Source organism: Eublepharis macularius, chromosome 1, assembly GCF_028583425.1.
Source record: "Eublepharis macularius isolate TG4126 chromosome 1, MPM_Emac_v1.0, whole genome shotgun sequence".
NCBI classification, from domain to species: domain Eukaryota; kingdom Metazoa; phylum Chordata; class Lepidosauria; order Squamata; family Eublepharidae; genus Eublepharis; species Eublepharis macularius.
Genome location: NC_072790.1, coordinates 112,652,446 through 112,668,873, shown reverse-complemented (window position 1 = coordinate 112,668,873; position 16,428 = coordinate 112,652,446). Strand labels below are relative to the sequence as shown.

The following is a 16,428-nucleotide window of genomic DNA, read 5'->3' as shown; positions in this document are numbered from 1 at the left end:
TCCTGTTGGATAAACAGGTGGCAGCAGTAGCCACAACTCCACAAGTGCCTTTTACCATCTTCAGCTGGTGAGCCAGCTGCAGCCTTTCCTGAATAGGAAAAATCTTGTCACTGTGGTACATGCCTTGGTAACATCTAGATTAGATTACTTCAATGTGCCTTATGTGGGGCTACCCTTGAAGACTTTCTAGAAGCTATAGGAAGTACAGAATGCTGTGGCTGGAATGTTGATTGGAGTGGGACATAGAGAGTATATCACTCCAGTTTTGTTACATCTACGCTGACACCCAATTTGCTTATGGGCTCAATTCAAGGTGCTAGTATTGACCTGTAAAGCCCTATATGGCTTGGGGGCAGCATATCTTAAAGACCATCTTCTCCCATATGAACCTACCCATCCACTTCGGTCATCTTTGGGTGCCACCACCATCTGAAAATATATGGGTGACAACCCAAGGAAGGGCTTTCTCAGTTGTGGCACCAAACTATGAAACTCCCTATGTAAGAAATTGTCTTTCTCCCTCTATTGTTGTCTTCTGTCAGTGGATGAAGGCATATCCTGAATAACTGTTATTGACCCCTCCTTCATTTTGGTGTTACGCGTGTTTATATGTTTTATACTTTACTTTAAATGCTATTTTAATGTTGAAAGTTATTTATAGTCTACCTTCTCGCTCAGACCCAAGATGGATTACACAATATAAGCAAATATGATCAATGGCTGACACTTTCAGTAAACAAAATAATAGGATAAGAATTGCAGAAATTTTAAAGCAAGCAGAAATCTGATACAGAACTGAAAACAATGTTGAAACAAAACATAAGCAAAATTGGTATGACATTAAACGATGCAGAACTACCCAGTATGATCATACTTACAGTAATGTTCACTATCTTGGAGGTCCTATTTGGGTGGAAAGTGGCATAGACATATTTTAAATGAAAAATTAATTTCAAAGGAAGCCAGAAAGGGGGGAGGCATATGGGAAATGGCTGTACTCGGATATCTATGTCATGTAAAAGAAGAAAAATTGAGAGCACATCTGTTAACAGCAGAAATGAACAAAACTCCCCACAACTAACCAACCAACATCTGGAGTTTTTTTGTTTAAATAAATTACTTTATCAAGAGTTCACTTTTTGTACATGCATGTTTTCACTCTGTCACTTTGTGGTAGTGAGGAAAGAAAATGCATATTTCTGAAAACAGAAATTGTTTCTTGGCCAATTAAAAATAAACTAGGAGTAAACTTTCATACAAAGACTTCCAAAATTCTTGTGCAGATGTCCAAGTTAGAAAAGTTTTAAACAGGTGATCTAAAGAAAATCTGGGTAAGGGTGACAAAACAACAACAACAGCTTATATATTACTCTTCTAGACAGATCAGTGCCCACTTAGAGTGGTGAACAAAATCAGTATTGTTATTATCCCCTGAATGCAGCCTGGGAGCTGGGGCTGAGAGGAGTGGCTTACCCAAGGACACCTGCTAAGATCATGGCAGTAGTGGGATTTGAATCAGCAGTGTGGTAATCAGCAGTGTGTAACCACTATGTTACACAATACTACAGCAGCTCTCACTGGGTATATTACTGGGTATATTATTTGTTTAATTCACAGAGTGAACCACTGTCTTTTAGCAACTTTTTTGCTGGCTCAGTTTGGACTAGTGAGGTTGAGCAGCTAGAAAAGATATGTGATATGGACAGAGATGTTGTACAAAAGAGTTCAGAAAAGAAAGATGAAGAGTATGCCTAGGAAAAATTCAGTCCAATGTGGCATTATTGGAATATTTGCATTAAAGACAATAAGTTTCACATGCAAAACAATGGTTTGCCTTTTACTCAGGGCCAAACTACAAGAGATGAATGACACTTGAACGGCAAGTGTATTCCTCCCTGTTCACTTGCCCTCCCTCCACTTGCTCTCCATTCAATCCACTTGCCATTCAAGTGTCATTTGTTACTTGTAGCTTGGCCCTCAGTTCTAATGTTCAGGAGAGCTAAGGTGACTACTGGCTCAATCCTTTAGCTTTGGATCTCACTAATTTCAGATTTATATCGTTACTGTAGCTGAGATTGGAGAGAAGGCATTTCAAGCAATCATGAGTAGAAATCTAAAAATAGTGGTATATCTGGTCTAAAGGGGTGTTTAATAAAGCATGGAGCAGGGCTGAGTATAGAGTTAACCTAATTAATTGTTTTAATTTGCAAGTTTACCATTATGCAGCCTATTGACAGGGTGGTTTTGTAGGCAAAGGAGGTATGCAATTGTCAGAGACATGAAGACTCAACTTGGCACCAGCCAATGGACTTGAGTTTAAGGCATGTTGTGGGATCAGTAGTTATCATTTCTAAAACTGGGTTCAAAATAAACAACATCCCAAGAGCAGGAGAAAATATCTAGACTAGATCTCTAGACTAGTGAGGGGGCAAAGAGACACTGAACCTAGAAATAATTATTTTTGGATGTGAATTTGGCATGGATGGATATGGTGACATACACAGTTGGGGTAAAGAACAATTAGTGGGAAATCTGAAAATACTATGTTTAGGCAACAAAGTTAAACAGCCGGGTGCTACTGTTTTCTGTAAGATTTTGTTGTTCAGTAATAAGAGGGTGTGCTTTTTTTGAGGAAGACAGTATATTTTTTTTCTGAAGAAGTATTTTTATCTAAGGAATGGGGCAAGAGTCCAGTAGCACCTAGACTAACAAAATTTGTGGTAGGGTATGAGCTTTTGTGAGTATCTGAAGATGTCAGCTGCGACCCTTGCCCTTTTCTACTGCTACAGACAGACAAACACGGCCATCCATTTTGATCTATCTAAGGAACTTGTATGAAAAAGTTGGGAGTACAGATTTGGAGACTGTGAAAACCAAAAGAGAAATATATTATCTTGTTAGTAGTATTATATGGATTGTTTTTTGTAGCCACCACCTTCATCTCTACTGGTCCTAAAATAAAACAAAACTGAATAGTGTGCATGGACTCTTAAGGTAGGAAAGCTGTCACCAGTGAAGTAATCAGTAAAAGATAGTTTAATAATTTCTCTCCACCTTCTACAAGTGTATTGGTGTAATAAGTCTTTTATTTACCTTTCCTGTCTTGGTTAGTGTAATGATTTTGTCTTGGAACTTTATTACAGCCCCTCCTTACTTTACTTTAAACTTTTACCTCAGGTGGGCCCTGGTCACACAACTAACACTAGGGTTTTTTTTGTCCAGACAAACACAGCTTCAGGTGTTCTCAACTTTACCCAGGCTTAAACCTGGAGAACACCTTCCCTTTGCGATTTGAATCCCACTGCTAACACCATCTGTGGTGTTTTGACCTGCTTGTGTGACCTATACATTGCTGGACCCTGACTCCCTCAGTGTTCCTAAAACCTTTTTGCTGCCACCAAAGGCTTTCACCTTAGACCTCCTCAGTTTTACTGGTATTATAGGAAGACTTTGTTATAGACAGTAATATGACAGAATGGATAGCATGTAGGAGTGGTTGTGAGGACAAAAGGGATCCTTTTTTTGCTTAACCAAAAGCAGAATTTATTATATATAAATATAAGCAAGATTTGAGTCCAGTGGCACCTTAGAGACCAACAAGATTTTCAGGGCATAACTTTTCGAGAGTCAAAGTTCCCTTCATCAGATACCACTGCAGACCAACAAGGCTACCTACCTGAAACTAAGTACATAAGCATGATGGTTGCAGAGTCTTGATAAGTGTATTGGTTTCAGAATAGTTCTTAAGCTCGGAAGTTTCAAAAATAGTAACATATTCTTAAAGGTATATTCACAGATCAAGTCTCAAAAACTAATTTTTCACACAGATCTTCACTAAGCAAGCAAACTGTTCCTTTAGATTTCCCTCAGACCTGGAACAACTACACATCATATGTGAACCTCACGTTACTACCACACTATATTTATGTGCCTCCTCAGGAGCCAGACTCTGAGACAACAGATCCCCTAGCCATTCCTTAAAGCCTGTCTGACTGTACAACTATACAGTTTTCTCAATTCTCCCTTTCCCTTTGTTTCTCAAAGTTCCATGGGCCTTAACTGGCTGTTACTTGCTCATTTCATACATCAACCGGTATAGTGGTTAAGAGTGTGGGACTCTAATCTGGAGAGCCAGGTTTGATTCCCCACTCCTCCACTTGAAGCCAGCTGGGTGACCTTGGGCTAGTCACAGCTCTCTGGAGCTCTCTCAGCCCCACCTATCTCACAGGGTGTTTTGTTGTGGGGATAATAGTGGCATACTTCGTAAAACACTCTGAGTGGGCTTTAAGTTGTTCTGAAGGGCGGTATATATATTGGATTCGGTTTCGTTTTCCCGGCCATGTTGGACGCTCCTCTCCGCAGGTCCGGGAGGAAGCGCCCGAGCAGCCTGACCGGGCGGTTGACCTGCGAGGGTTAACCCCCCGGACTCCCAGTGAGGGGGTCAGGGTCCGGAGCGTGCCGGGAAGAGCCCCCTGAAGTCGATGCAGGGGGTAAATTGCCCGTTTGCTCCTACGGAGGCCGGCAGACTTGCGCAGCACATCGCGTGCTGCCAGGCCATGGAGAATGGCAAAAAGCAGATTTAAGGTGAAAACCTGTAAGTAGCGAATCCCTTCTGTCATTTCAAGCGTATGCGAAGGATTGGTGGGAGTTGAAGCTAAGAAGGTTCGGATATCTTCCCCTTCATTGAGTCTCGGAACTTAGTTGGCAGATTCCCCCCCCCCCCTAAGATGGCGACGAAAAAGCAGAGCCCTGCTATGGGCAAATCTGTTTCGGCTGCCTTGCAGGGGAAAGGAGAGTCTCTTGAAGAGCTGGTTAAGCGGTCGGTCGTCGAAGCTATAAAGCCCTTTGTTGATAAGCTGAATGAAATCGGTCAAAGGGTTGGCTAAATTGAGAGTGAAATGAAAACCATTAAGGAAGCAGCCTCGGGGGCAGAGCAGTCTGCTCGGGAAAACGCAGAACTCATGAAGGCAACAAACAAAGAAGTAAAGCTTTTGGAGAATCAACTGATAGGGCTACAAGTGGATCGTGCTCAGACGGTATTGCGTCTCCAGAATGTGAAGGAGGAGGAAAGTGAAAATTTAAAGGACTTGATGTCGGAACTTTTGGCGACATCCGCAAAGGCAACTAAAGAAGAGTTAAAAAGCGACATTTTGGAAGTCCGTCGGACATCTTCAAAATATGCAACGAAGCGTCAGCTGCCTCGCGAGATCATTATCGACTTTTCATCTAAGAAGATTCGGGACACCATCTTATATAATTCGTACAATGTGGACTTGGACTTTCTTATATCTTTCCTCTAATATGGGCATAGTTAGTGGAGACAGTATTCCACTATTACTCTATGAGGACCATGTATAGTGTTGAATATACATTTAATGTGAAGGAAAATAACGAGAGCCTTTATTGTTACACCACTGCAATCAAAGTTCCAGTTGAGGTACTTTTCTTCAGTGTCCCCTACAAATCTTTATACAATACAGCCATGAATAATGACAAGTGATGTATACTGAGCCATTACAGCAGGAGATTAGTTCTGCAACTAGACTACCACCACAGGCAATAATCTCACTTACTAGAAGAATATGATGACAGTGATTTTATCTGACTCGCTGTGCTCTGTTGATTTCAAAAGTACGTACTTGTATTAAGTAATTTGCTTTTCTTTCTAGGAGTTCAATTGACAGAAGGAAAAAAGTCTCCCGCTAAGAGGAGTACATAATGATTGACAAAATGCAAAGAAATAATTCTGTTTTCAACCTGTTAAAATACAATTAGGAGATTACAGTTAAGTCACAGGGCATTTCAGGAAGATTAATAGCCAGCAAGGAGGGTTGGTGGCTCTTAGCGATATCTTGGGTCATTACCCAGGGGAAGGTTATCATTTATACATGAAAATTACCCTGACTACAGGCATATATTGCTATTATAAGATAAAAATAGAGGGGAAATGAGAAAATAAAGTATCTCATTTAAGGTTGCAAATCACTTAAATTTGATTTTGACAGGTTCTGAATGATTTTCGATAATTTATGCAGGGTATTAGATGGTGTTATTGCATAAATAATTTCAAAATTCAATTACATTTATAATTACTTATGACAACATAAAAATAGCATGAAGAATACCCAGAGAAGGTTGTTTGGTTACCTGTATTTATGCCCCAGAAAAATAATCTAATTCTTAGATCATCCATACTAAAATTACTATGGAAGAAGGTATGAGATAATTACCATTCTTCATTCCTCAGATATAATAAATGAATAAGCCTGTCTGCCCACAACATTATATACCAAGACATGGATGTAAATACATTTGACTGAATATATGTGTATTTCAATTGCATCATATATTTGATTTACATTAATTTACGTAGATATATCCATGTATATTCATATACAAACGCATACATCTCTCTCTCTCTCTCTCACTCTGTTTGTGTGTGTTTGTGGCTGGCAACAGTGAGTTGATTAAACTGATTGTTAAAACTTTTTGATACTGAATTAATCAGTTATCAAGTACCATATAAGAGAGATTCTTTTGTCCTGTCATACTCAAGGAGAAATGCCCCTTCTACAATGGTGCTTGTTGAAAAATGAGCATATTTCATGTAAAAACTAACAAAAACATTCTTCAGAAGCACTGTTTCATTTATTTTCAAATTTATACAGATTTAAAATGTATATTTCTGATCAGTTAGTATTACTGACATAGTCAAAAATGCCCCAAGTAGCTGAAGGGTACAACAGCCTGTTATCCAAACCCATTCCTGCTTCAGGTCTATCTTACAAAGAGCATCCTCTGCATGTGCAAACCCTAGAAATACAAGTCCAGGGACAAGAAGGAACCATTTAACTGTGTTGTACTCGTTGTGTGTCTAGGTCTAGCACAATAAATTCTCAAGAAGATGGAGATCAGTACAACTAAATAGGATTTATTAGCCTATATAAGGTACAGAAAAGACAGTGGTGAACTCAAGGCAAAGATACCAAACAGTAAGTAGCTGCAATGTTACCGCTATAATTTTGTACAGCAATCGACTAAAACCATTCATGTTTTCACAGTCCTAGTGTGTTGTCATGTTAACTATAAGTAAAGGCCCAATAACAGTTTGCTGCTACCCAAACTATGCTTCTCCCACATGGCTAGTCCAGAGCAAACCGAGCCAGAAAAAGGAAATAGGTGAAGAGCTGCTCCAAAGGTACTGAAAGGTGCAGTGGGATAAACTAGAAAGGAGACCCTGATAAGAGAGTCCCTGACCATATGGAAAAACTGGGAAAACTAGCTAGTAGCAGGGTAGACAGGTCAAGAATGATGATGATGATGGTGATGATATAACAATAACATCCAATTTAAATACTGCCCTTCAGGACAACTTAATGCCCACTCAGAGTGGTTTACAAACAGTGTTATTATTCCCACAGCTATCCCCCTGTGAGGTGGTGTGAGGTGGGTGAGGCTGAGAGAGTTCTGAGAAGCTGACTAGCCCAAGGTCACCCAGCTGGCTTCAAGTGGAGGAGTGGGGAATCAAACCCAGCTCTCCAGGTTAGAGTCCAGCTGCTCTTAACCACTAAACCAGACAGCTAAGAGATGGAAAGTTGGTAAATAAATGTGGAAGGTTAGATTTGGAAAGCAGAGTAATACAGAGGAGAAGTAAACATATTTTGCCTGCCTGGAAAGGAAGAAGGGTCTAGCGATTTTGTGCTTGTGGCTCTGGAAGAAAAGTCCGGGCACAGAACCTACTTAAAAAGGATGGGAGTTTGAGATACCCTTTTTATGAGTTTATAGTTGCCTGGACTTATTATTTTGATACGAGTTTGCTAATTCCATAGTCACTCTATTCATTCTATTTCTGATTTTACTCTGGTTTCTCAGCATTCCTTCCTAGCTTCTAGAAGCACCATGGCATTTTGTCAAACATCTCCTACTAACATTTGTATTCTCATTACCCACATTGGAATTGTACAACTCTGTACCCTAAGAAGGCTGTGCAACTCAAGCAGGTAGCTCTTCAGAGTGAGAGGCAGGGCTGGCTGGCTCTTCCTCCCTGTTTTGTGAGGGCAGGGACTTGGCCAGCTGGGGGTGCAGCCCTTCTTTTCCTCCAGTCTGCCCCACTTGGTAGACTGAAAGATGCTTTTCTGTGGTACCAACCTATTGTGGGATAAGCAAAATGTGTTTCATGGGCTACATTACACTTTATTCTCACCCAGAGAGTCATCATTTCACTCCTAGCTGAATGTTCTACTAACATATCAAGCTTGTCACAATATGAATAATCCATATCCAAGATCTCAGCTTCATTTATGAAGAAAATCATTTGAACAAATGATTTGAGCCTGAACCATCATTCTTTTTCAAGGATTGGCACTTCTATGTCAGTTAACTCTGCCTTAACCCATCAATTTGTCTGTAACCAATAGTTGTTGTTTCAGAATGCCTGTTATAGACTTTTTAATGCTGTATCTTTACCACACAGTCTAGAAGTATAAGCAAGTGTGAGTGTGTATATGTTATGTGTGCTGTCAAGATGCTTCTGACTTATGGCAACCCTGCTCAGATCATACAAACTAGAGGATGTAGCTTCATTTATTAAGTCCAGCCATTTCATTTTGAGTCTTCCTCTTTTCCCACTACCTTCCACTTTTCCTAGCATTATTGTCTTTTCCAGTGAGTCTTGTCTTCTCATGATGTGACCAAAGGATGATAACATCAGTTTCCTCATTTTAACTTTTAGGGAGAATTACTTGTCTTTTTAGCTGTCTGTAGTACCTGTAAAACTTTCCTTCAGCACCACATTTCAAATGAGTCAGTTTTCTTCCAGTCAGCTTTCTTCACTGTCCAACTTTCACATCCATACATAGTAAAGGGAAATAATATAGCATGGAATATCTTAACATAGCTTGGAATATCTTGATCTTGGTACCCAGAAAGACATCCTTATTCTTTTCAAGTCCCTTCATTGCTGCCCTTCCAAGATTCAATCTCCTTCTGCTTTCTTGGGAGGGTTGCCATCAATTGGTGAGCAGCACCTTCAGCAGTGGACACACACTGTGGTCTTTGCAGCAAAATGTATGTCTTGGTGGCTGCTTAGCTTACATTCAGACTGGTCTTAGTAATTAGTTCATATATATTTTGTTAGACCGGACAGAAAGATTCACATTCTACTGGTAACAGTAAGTACAGGCTCTTCATGCAGAAGACTACCACCCACACTAAAGAATTGTCCAATACAGAAGTGAGTGGGAGGAGGAAGCACATCTCTCTCTAAATCTCTAACCAACAGAATGTGTGTTCTGGAAACAATGGTGCTGTTTTAAGAGGCTGTCTTTCCAAGCCACAGGAATCCATCTCAAAAACAGATTCTTTTGCTTCTGACAGCATGAAAAAGAACTACATTTTATTACACATATACACAATCCAATCATTTGTTTTTTCCTGCCACAAAAGACACTAATAAACATGATGGAACCACTGGTCAGTCAGACTAGAACAGTGAGACAGTTCTAGCCAATGAGTCCCTTAGTCTACCAGATTCTGGTCCAGCATTCTAGCCACACTAGCTCTTCTTATTCATTGATTTATAAGTGCATAATTTAGAAATACTAAATACTTGTACATTTTATCAAATATCTACTAAAGGAACAACTTCATAACTTTAAGAAGAGTTTGTCAAATTCCATTGCTAGCTGTAAGCAAGATAAATTAATTATACAAATCTAACAAAATATTTACACATATGGGAGTTAACCAGCGTCTCATTGTAGCACTTATGCTTAGTGATGGCATTTTTCATCTGACACCCATGGAATTTTTCTGGCTGCTAAAGCAGCCAAGCATGGCAAGTTGTTGCAATGCAAATGCAAGAATTCAGCTGATTTTGGTATCAGGCTATATTTTATTATTAAGAAAACAGTATTTATATACATCAAACTATCACCTTATATCAGAACTGGATATTGAAAGAATACTTGAGTTGGACTGGGAAAATATATTTATTATTCGTGATAAGTTTTTATGGATTATTATATTTATTAATATTTATGATATGGTGACCCGCCCTGAGCCTGCTTGCAGGGGAGGTGGGATATAAATCTAATAAATAAATAAATAAATAAATAAGTTTTCTCAACAGTTAACTGGTGTATCATTGCTGCGGCTGCTGTAGGTCTTGTTGAGTAAAAAAATATACTGTTGGAAAACTCTGGCAAGCAGCACAGCAATTATGTGATGCAGATGCACCCATGAAGGAAGAGATTATATTGCCAGCTGTTATTTAAGGAGATGGTTCAGTTCTGGCATCAGTAAAATCAACAATTCCAACTGATTCAGTAATATCAGGACTGTACACTTTTTCATGTCATGGAGTCATCCAACAACTTAAAAAATTCATGAAAAGCAATACACAACACAATAAACCAATAACAATAAAACAAACCAACACCTGTCAATAAAAATGCACAAATCAGCTAGTAACAAAGTAAAAACAAAATGGGAGCCTATCCTCGCAGACAAAAGATAAAAACAGTCTACTAGCAATCGCAATAGCCCAAATATTTGCTGGGGAAAATTTTAAGTGTCCTCCTGAACACTAGCCAAGAAAGAGGCATGCAAGCTTCATGGATCAGAACATCTTCATGTCTCCATTGAGAACATTCATATTGTAGAAGGTGATCCTTGAGGTAGTTTAGGCTCAGACCACTTGGATTTTTAAAGGTCAAAAAGAGTACTTTGAATTAGGCTCAGATTCAAACTGGTAGTCAATTGAAATATAATAAGGGTAATAGCGTCATTCCATCTTGCACTCAACAATAATTGGCTAGCAACATTTTGAACTAACTGGGTTTTCTGACATTTTTTCAAAGGCAGAAGAGTGCATAATAGTCTACTCTTTCTTGTGTTGGCTAAATAAATATTGAAAAGCAGGAATATCATATATGGATTATAATGAATGAATTTATAATAATAAATTCTTTTATTATTAGATTTAAATAGAAAGAAACAATAAATGATACTTGTTGAATAAAGATGCAGTCTTTCATCCATGTGAAAGAATTTACTTTCTCCTGGGCCTAGAGAGCCCAGGAGACCCTGATCTTGTGAGAAGCTAAGCAGGATGGCCTTGGTTCTTAATTGGATGGGAGACCTCCAACAAAGACCAAGGTTGCAGAGGCAGGCAATGGCAAACCACCTCTGTTAGTCTCTTGCCATGAAAACCCCACCAGGGGTTGCCATAAGTTAACTATGACTTGAGGGCAGGATTTCACCTTTTTGCAGAATACTAGTATAAATTTTTGCCAAGTGCAGTATTCTCAAACACAGATAAGCAGTTTATGTTATACTGTTCTGGACGGCAGAATGCAGACATCTGTATGTATAATACCATTCACAGAAATAATTGTTTTGGAGGATATTTTTCCATATGAATTTAAGCATTCTTCTTCTATAATAATAATAATAACAACAACAACAACAACATTCAATTTATATACCACCCTTCAGGACAACTTAATGCCCACTCAGAGCAGTTTACAAAGTATGTTATCATTATCCCCACAACAAAACACCCTGTGAGGTGGGTGGGGCTGAGAGAGCTCTAGAGAGCCATGACTAAGCAGGAGCAACAGGTTAAATATTGTGAAGCATACAAAACAATAGTCTAGAAAATCACCTATAGTACATCATTACACAGCAGCCATACATGATCAACGCATCATGCTGTTCAAACCATAATCAATATCAGACATTCTTCAGAGAGCAAAATAATTTTGAATTGTTATTTTTTAAACTGGAGCTGACATTAATCATTATGCTACTTCAATGAATGTGTCTTTGTAGAAGTTGCACTTCTGCAGAAGTTGCACTTCTGCAACTTTACTAGTCACAAAGATACAAGGAAGATGCTGATGAAAGAAGCTCTCGTAAGCTTAAACCCTGGAAATCTCATTGGTCTTTAAGGTGCTACTGGACCTGAATCTTGCTCTTCTACTACAGATCAACATGGCTAACACACCTGAAAATATCAAAATTGGCTCACGTATTGACATCCAAATAATTATCTAACTTTCAAACTGACTCTGACTATACAGATTTAAATGCTCAGTTCTTAAATCTGCAACGTAAAATCTGAAACTTAAATTCATGTCATGTTGTAACTTGTCTATAAAAGTTACAACTCTTCTAAGCTTTGAGAATTTTCTTAATCACTTCATAGAACTGCTTAAAATATTTTCTCCACTCCTACAAAAAGTCTTTCTAATATTCTGAAGGAAGCAGGAATGTGTGCAAACTTGCTTTTAAAGAGCCACTATATATCTTTTAGGTATGTCTGCCTAAGTGACAGTATGTTCTGATCTTTAAGAGACAACACTCTAAAATACTGTTTTTCTTAGCAGATCTGATGTGTTGGGGGGGGGTTATACTTCAGTCAACAGAAGAATAAGTAACATATGAGGCAAAGAGCTAAATATTAAATTAACTCCAGGTTTCTGACCGCAGATGTCTCCAAACAATTTATAAAGTAGAATTACAGACTAGCATATTGTCTGAGGTGCAAGATGTGCTGGAACCTACATTTTAATAGCCATCTGGAAATCTTGTATGAAGTCTTAACTGTGTCGTGGCCCAAAATACTTTTGACATATTTCACAGTAATACACCAAAATATTTCAAAGCAATATGACAACATTTATCACATAATATTGTTTGTAAAGATTAACACCTCTGCAGTGAGAAAGGGCAGAATAACTGCACGGATTTTAACATAGTTTAGAGGACCTCAGTAGTGGCTTTAGGTAGAAGAGACTTACAGAAGCATCATAAAGATATGGAGCCTACTTATGATTCGTTATTAAACTGGTTCAATCTTGCACTTCTCAGAATCCTCTCCTCATTTCACCCTAACAGGTTTCTTTGGAATGGCAATAGATGCAGAGGAGTTAGCCGTGTTAGTCTGTGGTAGCAAAATCAAAAAGAGTCCAGTAGCACCTTTAAGACTAACCAATTTTATTGTAGCATAAGCTTTCGAGAATCAAGTTCTCTTCGTCAGATGCATGTTACAGAGACTGGTCAAATATAGAAGAGGAGGAAGGAGAAGGGGAGGAGAGAGAAGAGGCCATTCCCCCCCCCAATTGCCTCTTCTCTCTCCTCCCCTTCTCCTTCCTCCTCTTCTATATTTGACCAGTCTCTGTAACATGCATCTGACGAAGAGAACTTGATTCTCAAAAGCTTATGCTACAATAAAATTGGTTAGTCTTAAAGGTGCTATTGGACTCTTTTTGATTTTGGAATGGCAAGACTCAGGGATCACTGCAAGACACAGTGCATCACAGATGAGGACCAATGCAGTGAAAAGTGCTTAGGATTCTTAGACAAGGGGAAACACAGACTCATAATTCCTGTCAACACAAAGCCTCTGGGTGACTTTGGGACAGTTATTCTTTCTCAGCCTAAACTACTTCACACGGTTGTTTGGGACCTAACATGGAAGAAAGTGATGTAAGCAATACTCAGCCCCTTGGAGAAATGGTAGAATAAAAATGTATAGATAGTATCTCGCAGTGAACAGTGGCAAACTGTATCCTTTTGAGGGATATAGTATCCTCTTGCTATGATTGAGTTGTGAGGTCATGTTTCTACATACAGAGGATCTTGTGATGAGCGACATATTTCAGGAGATGCCTGTACTAGTGTAGCAAAATGTTACCAGCAGGGAAGAAATGTTTTAAAAGGTTCTGACCTGTGACATACTTACTGGACATAAGTCTTAACCCCTAAGATTCCGGGGTTGAAGACCTATTCTGCAGAGCAGATTGCTTGAGCAGGGCAGTGGCAAATATGTACCCTCCCATGGACCATATTACACTTTGAAACATTTCATCTATTTCTGGCATCTACTTCACGTCTAGCTGTCCATGCTAATGACCAAAATTATTTTCCGCAGCTTTCAGAATAAACTGTAACCTATGTGCCTCCTTAAGAGCCTTCTTTCACAAAATCTACCACTTAATACAGTACTCGTTGTCAAGTGAAACGAAGCCCAAGAACAAATAACCACATTTGCACTTACTTAGGAAGAGTAAACTGCAAAGGCCTCATGGAAATGGCTTGTCTTTTTTGCTTATGCTACTCTGTAAATTATCGTGTACTTTGATGAATCTCTATATATTTCCTTATAAGAACAATAATAACAGTATCAGTAAGAGGAGAAGGTGACAAAATGCTAAAGAAGTCCTTTTACCATAGAGGACAACTGTAGTGACTATATGCCATGATATATTTTAAATGTGCTATTTTAAAATGTGACTGACTGTTCCCTGTTTTCCAATGAGTCAACTTCCAAATGTAGTTAACATATCAGGGTTAGTTTTTTCTCCTCTTAATTTACTGTAATGCTGTTTAAATTCTATGAAGACACGTGCAGCCCAATCCTATACACATTTACTTAGCAGTTAAGTCCTACTGATTTCAATGGGATTTACTCCCAAGCATGTGTGCATAGGATTTTTAAGCCCCATTCATCTTCCCTAAGAGTCAAAAATAGCATCAAGAAGCCAGCTGCTTGAGATTCTAAAGTGGGTAATACATCACAACTAATAAGTAAGTGTAACCCTCTCACCCAAACCTTGGGATGGATGAAAGGTCCTTAGATGCTTTGCAGGGTTTTTTTTTTATTACATTTGGATTGTTGCATTAAAACTATGATCAATCTTCATTATTCTAGCATTGTTTAATTATATTTTTCCTAACATGGCCAGTGATTATTGTTACATCAGGCTTTGGGGTTTAATTACTAACAAGCTTATGTACTTTTACTGCAGGATTGACTTCCAAGTCATTATTCATAGCATCAAGCTGTATGTATCTCAGATGAGTTTAAAGCAATTGCTGTCACTAATTAATATGAATCATGTGTCTGCGTCATCTCCAAATTATTTTCTCCATTTTTGTTGATCACATTGAAGAATGAACAACAAATAAATATGCAAATAATTCCTGCAACAGAATTATATAGTTATAAACACAAAATATTGTGTGTCCAGAAGTCATGCTTTAGTATTCCATGTTCATTTTAATTTCCTAGTATTCATTCATTGTAACTTTCATTTGGAACTACCATCACAGACGTAGCCTAAACTGAACTGAAATTGTAGTGTAACTCACTAGTAAATGACGACACTCAGTATGTAGAACTGCTTAGTACAGGTCCTGGCATACATAAATACCTACATATAATAATAATAATAATAATAATAATAATAATAATAATAATAATAATAATAATAATAATAATAGAACATGGGGTGTGAGTGTTCTTTCTCAGAGGAGAATGACATGTCCCCCATTCATATTTAGGAACTCCAAACTATGTGAAGACCGATATTCATATGACTCATTTTAAAGGGGGGCTGTGGCGGCGATGGATGTATAACTACTAACACGTGCAAGACCCCTCTGCTTAAAAGATGAAAATGAGAATCTGTTTCAAAATGTGGGGGAGAGGGGAAGTAATCAAATTTCCTCACGAAAGCGAGGTCTCCCCAGAGCAGCGTGGAAGCCCAGCAGCCTGTTTAACAGCTTCATTAGAAGAGAGAAACTTAGATCCCGACTTTCACAGCTCTCCAAAGTGCTTCTTCGGTCCATCTGTGAGATGCAGTTCAGAGCTACCACTGGCAGGAAAACCTCGCTGCCAACTTGCTGCCAAGTTTGCAGACTCTCTCTCTCCCTCACTGTCACCGGGGGAAAGCCTCAGGACAAAGGGGGAGGGGGGAGAGGAAGAGAAGAAAGAAGCAAAAGAGAATGGAGTTTGGGGTTTGTTTGGGGAATTCCCCCCCAACACACACACACAAGAAACTCCTCAGGGAGACTAGGATGCACAGCTTTAAGGAACTATTTCCATGCCGCCAAACCATACTGTACCTCGTTGCTGTGGCGCTGCCAAGTGCTGCTGCTGCCGCAAAACTTGAGTGGTGCACCGGGTCAGTAAAAACGCGGTGAGGACCAAGAGAGGCGGCAAAGCTGCCCGAGCCATTGCTCCGGAGCAGCAAAAACCGCTACCTCTCTGCCTTCTGGCTAGCGAAACGAGTGAGAAGAGACGCTTGCTGGGAGGCAGTGAAGCCTCTGGCTGCCTCAGGGAGGGGACCGCGGAAGGACACACCCCTGTCCTCTGCGGCTGGTTTTACTCACTCCCCCAGCCAGACTCACTCCAAAGCCAGGCACCGGCCAAGGGGCCGAGGGTCACAAGACAATGAACAATCAGGGAGCCTTTCCAAAGAGGGAGGTAACTCGGTTTAGCACACATTAAGAGGGGGGAGGGGGGTTATATGCCTGCCTAGGGTGGAGATATGGGAGCAAGGTCACATCATTAAAGACTTTTTTAAAAAACAGAAAGGTTTAGGAAGCCTTTAAATCTGGTTTGGTAGGTGGGCTTGCTCT

At 39.4% G+C, this 16,428-nt stretch overlaps 1 protein-coding gene across 1 annotated transcript in view; it reads right to left on the bottom strand.

Moving 5' to 3' along the window:
- The window catches only part of LAMA2 (laminin subunit alpha 2), a 703,642-nt gene extending 687,585 nt beyond the window's left edge, over positions 1–16,057 (bottom strand). Inside the window, exon 1 of the mRNA XM_054974995.1 lies at positions 15,913–16,057. Coding sequence (XP_054830970.1) covers positions 15,913–16,024 — 112 coding nt within the window. The 5' untranslated portion in view covers positions 16,025–16,057. The remainder of the gene's footprint in view (positions 1–15,912) is intronic.
- Positions 16,058–16,428: the final 371 nt, after the last annotated feature.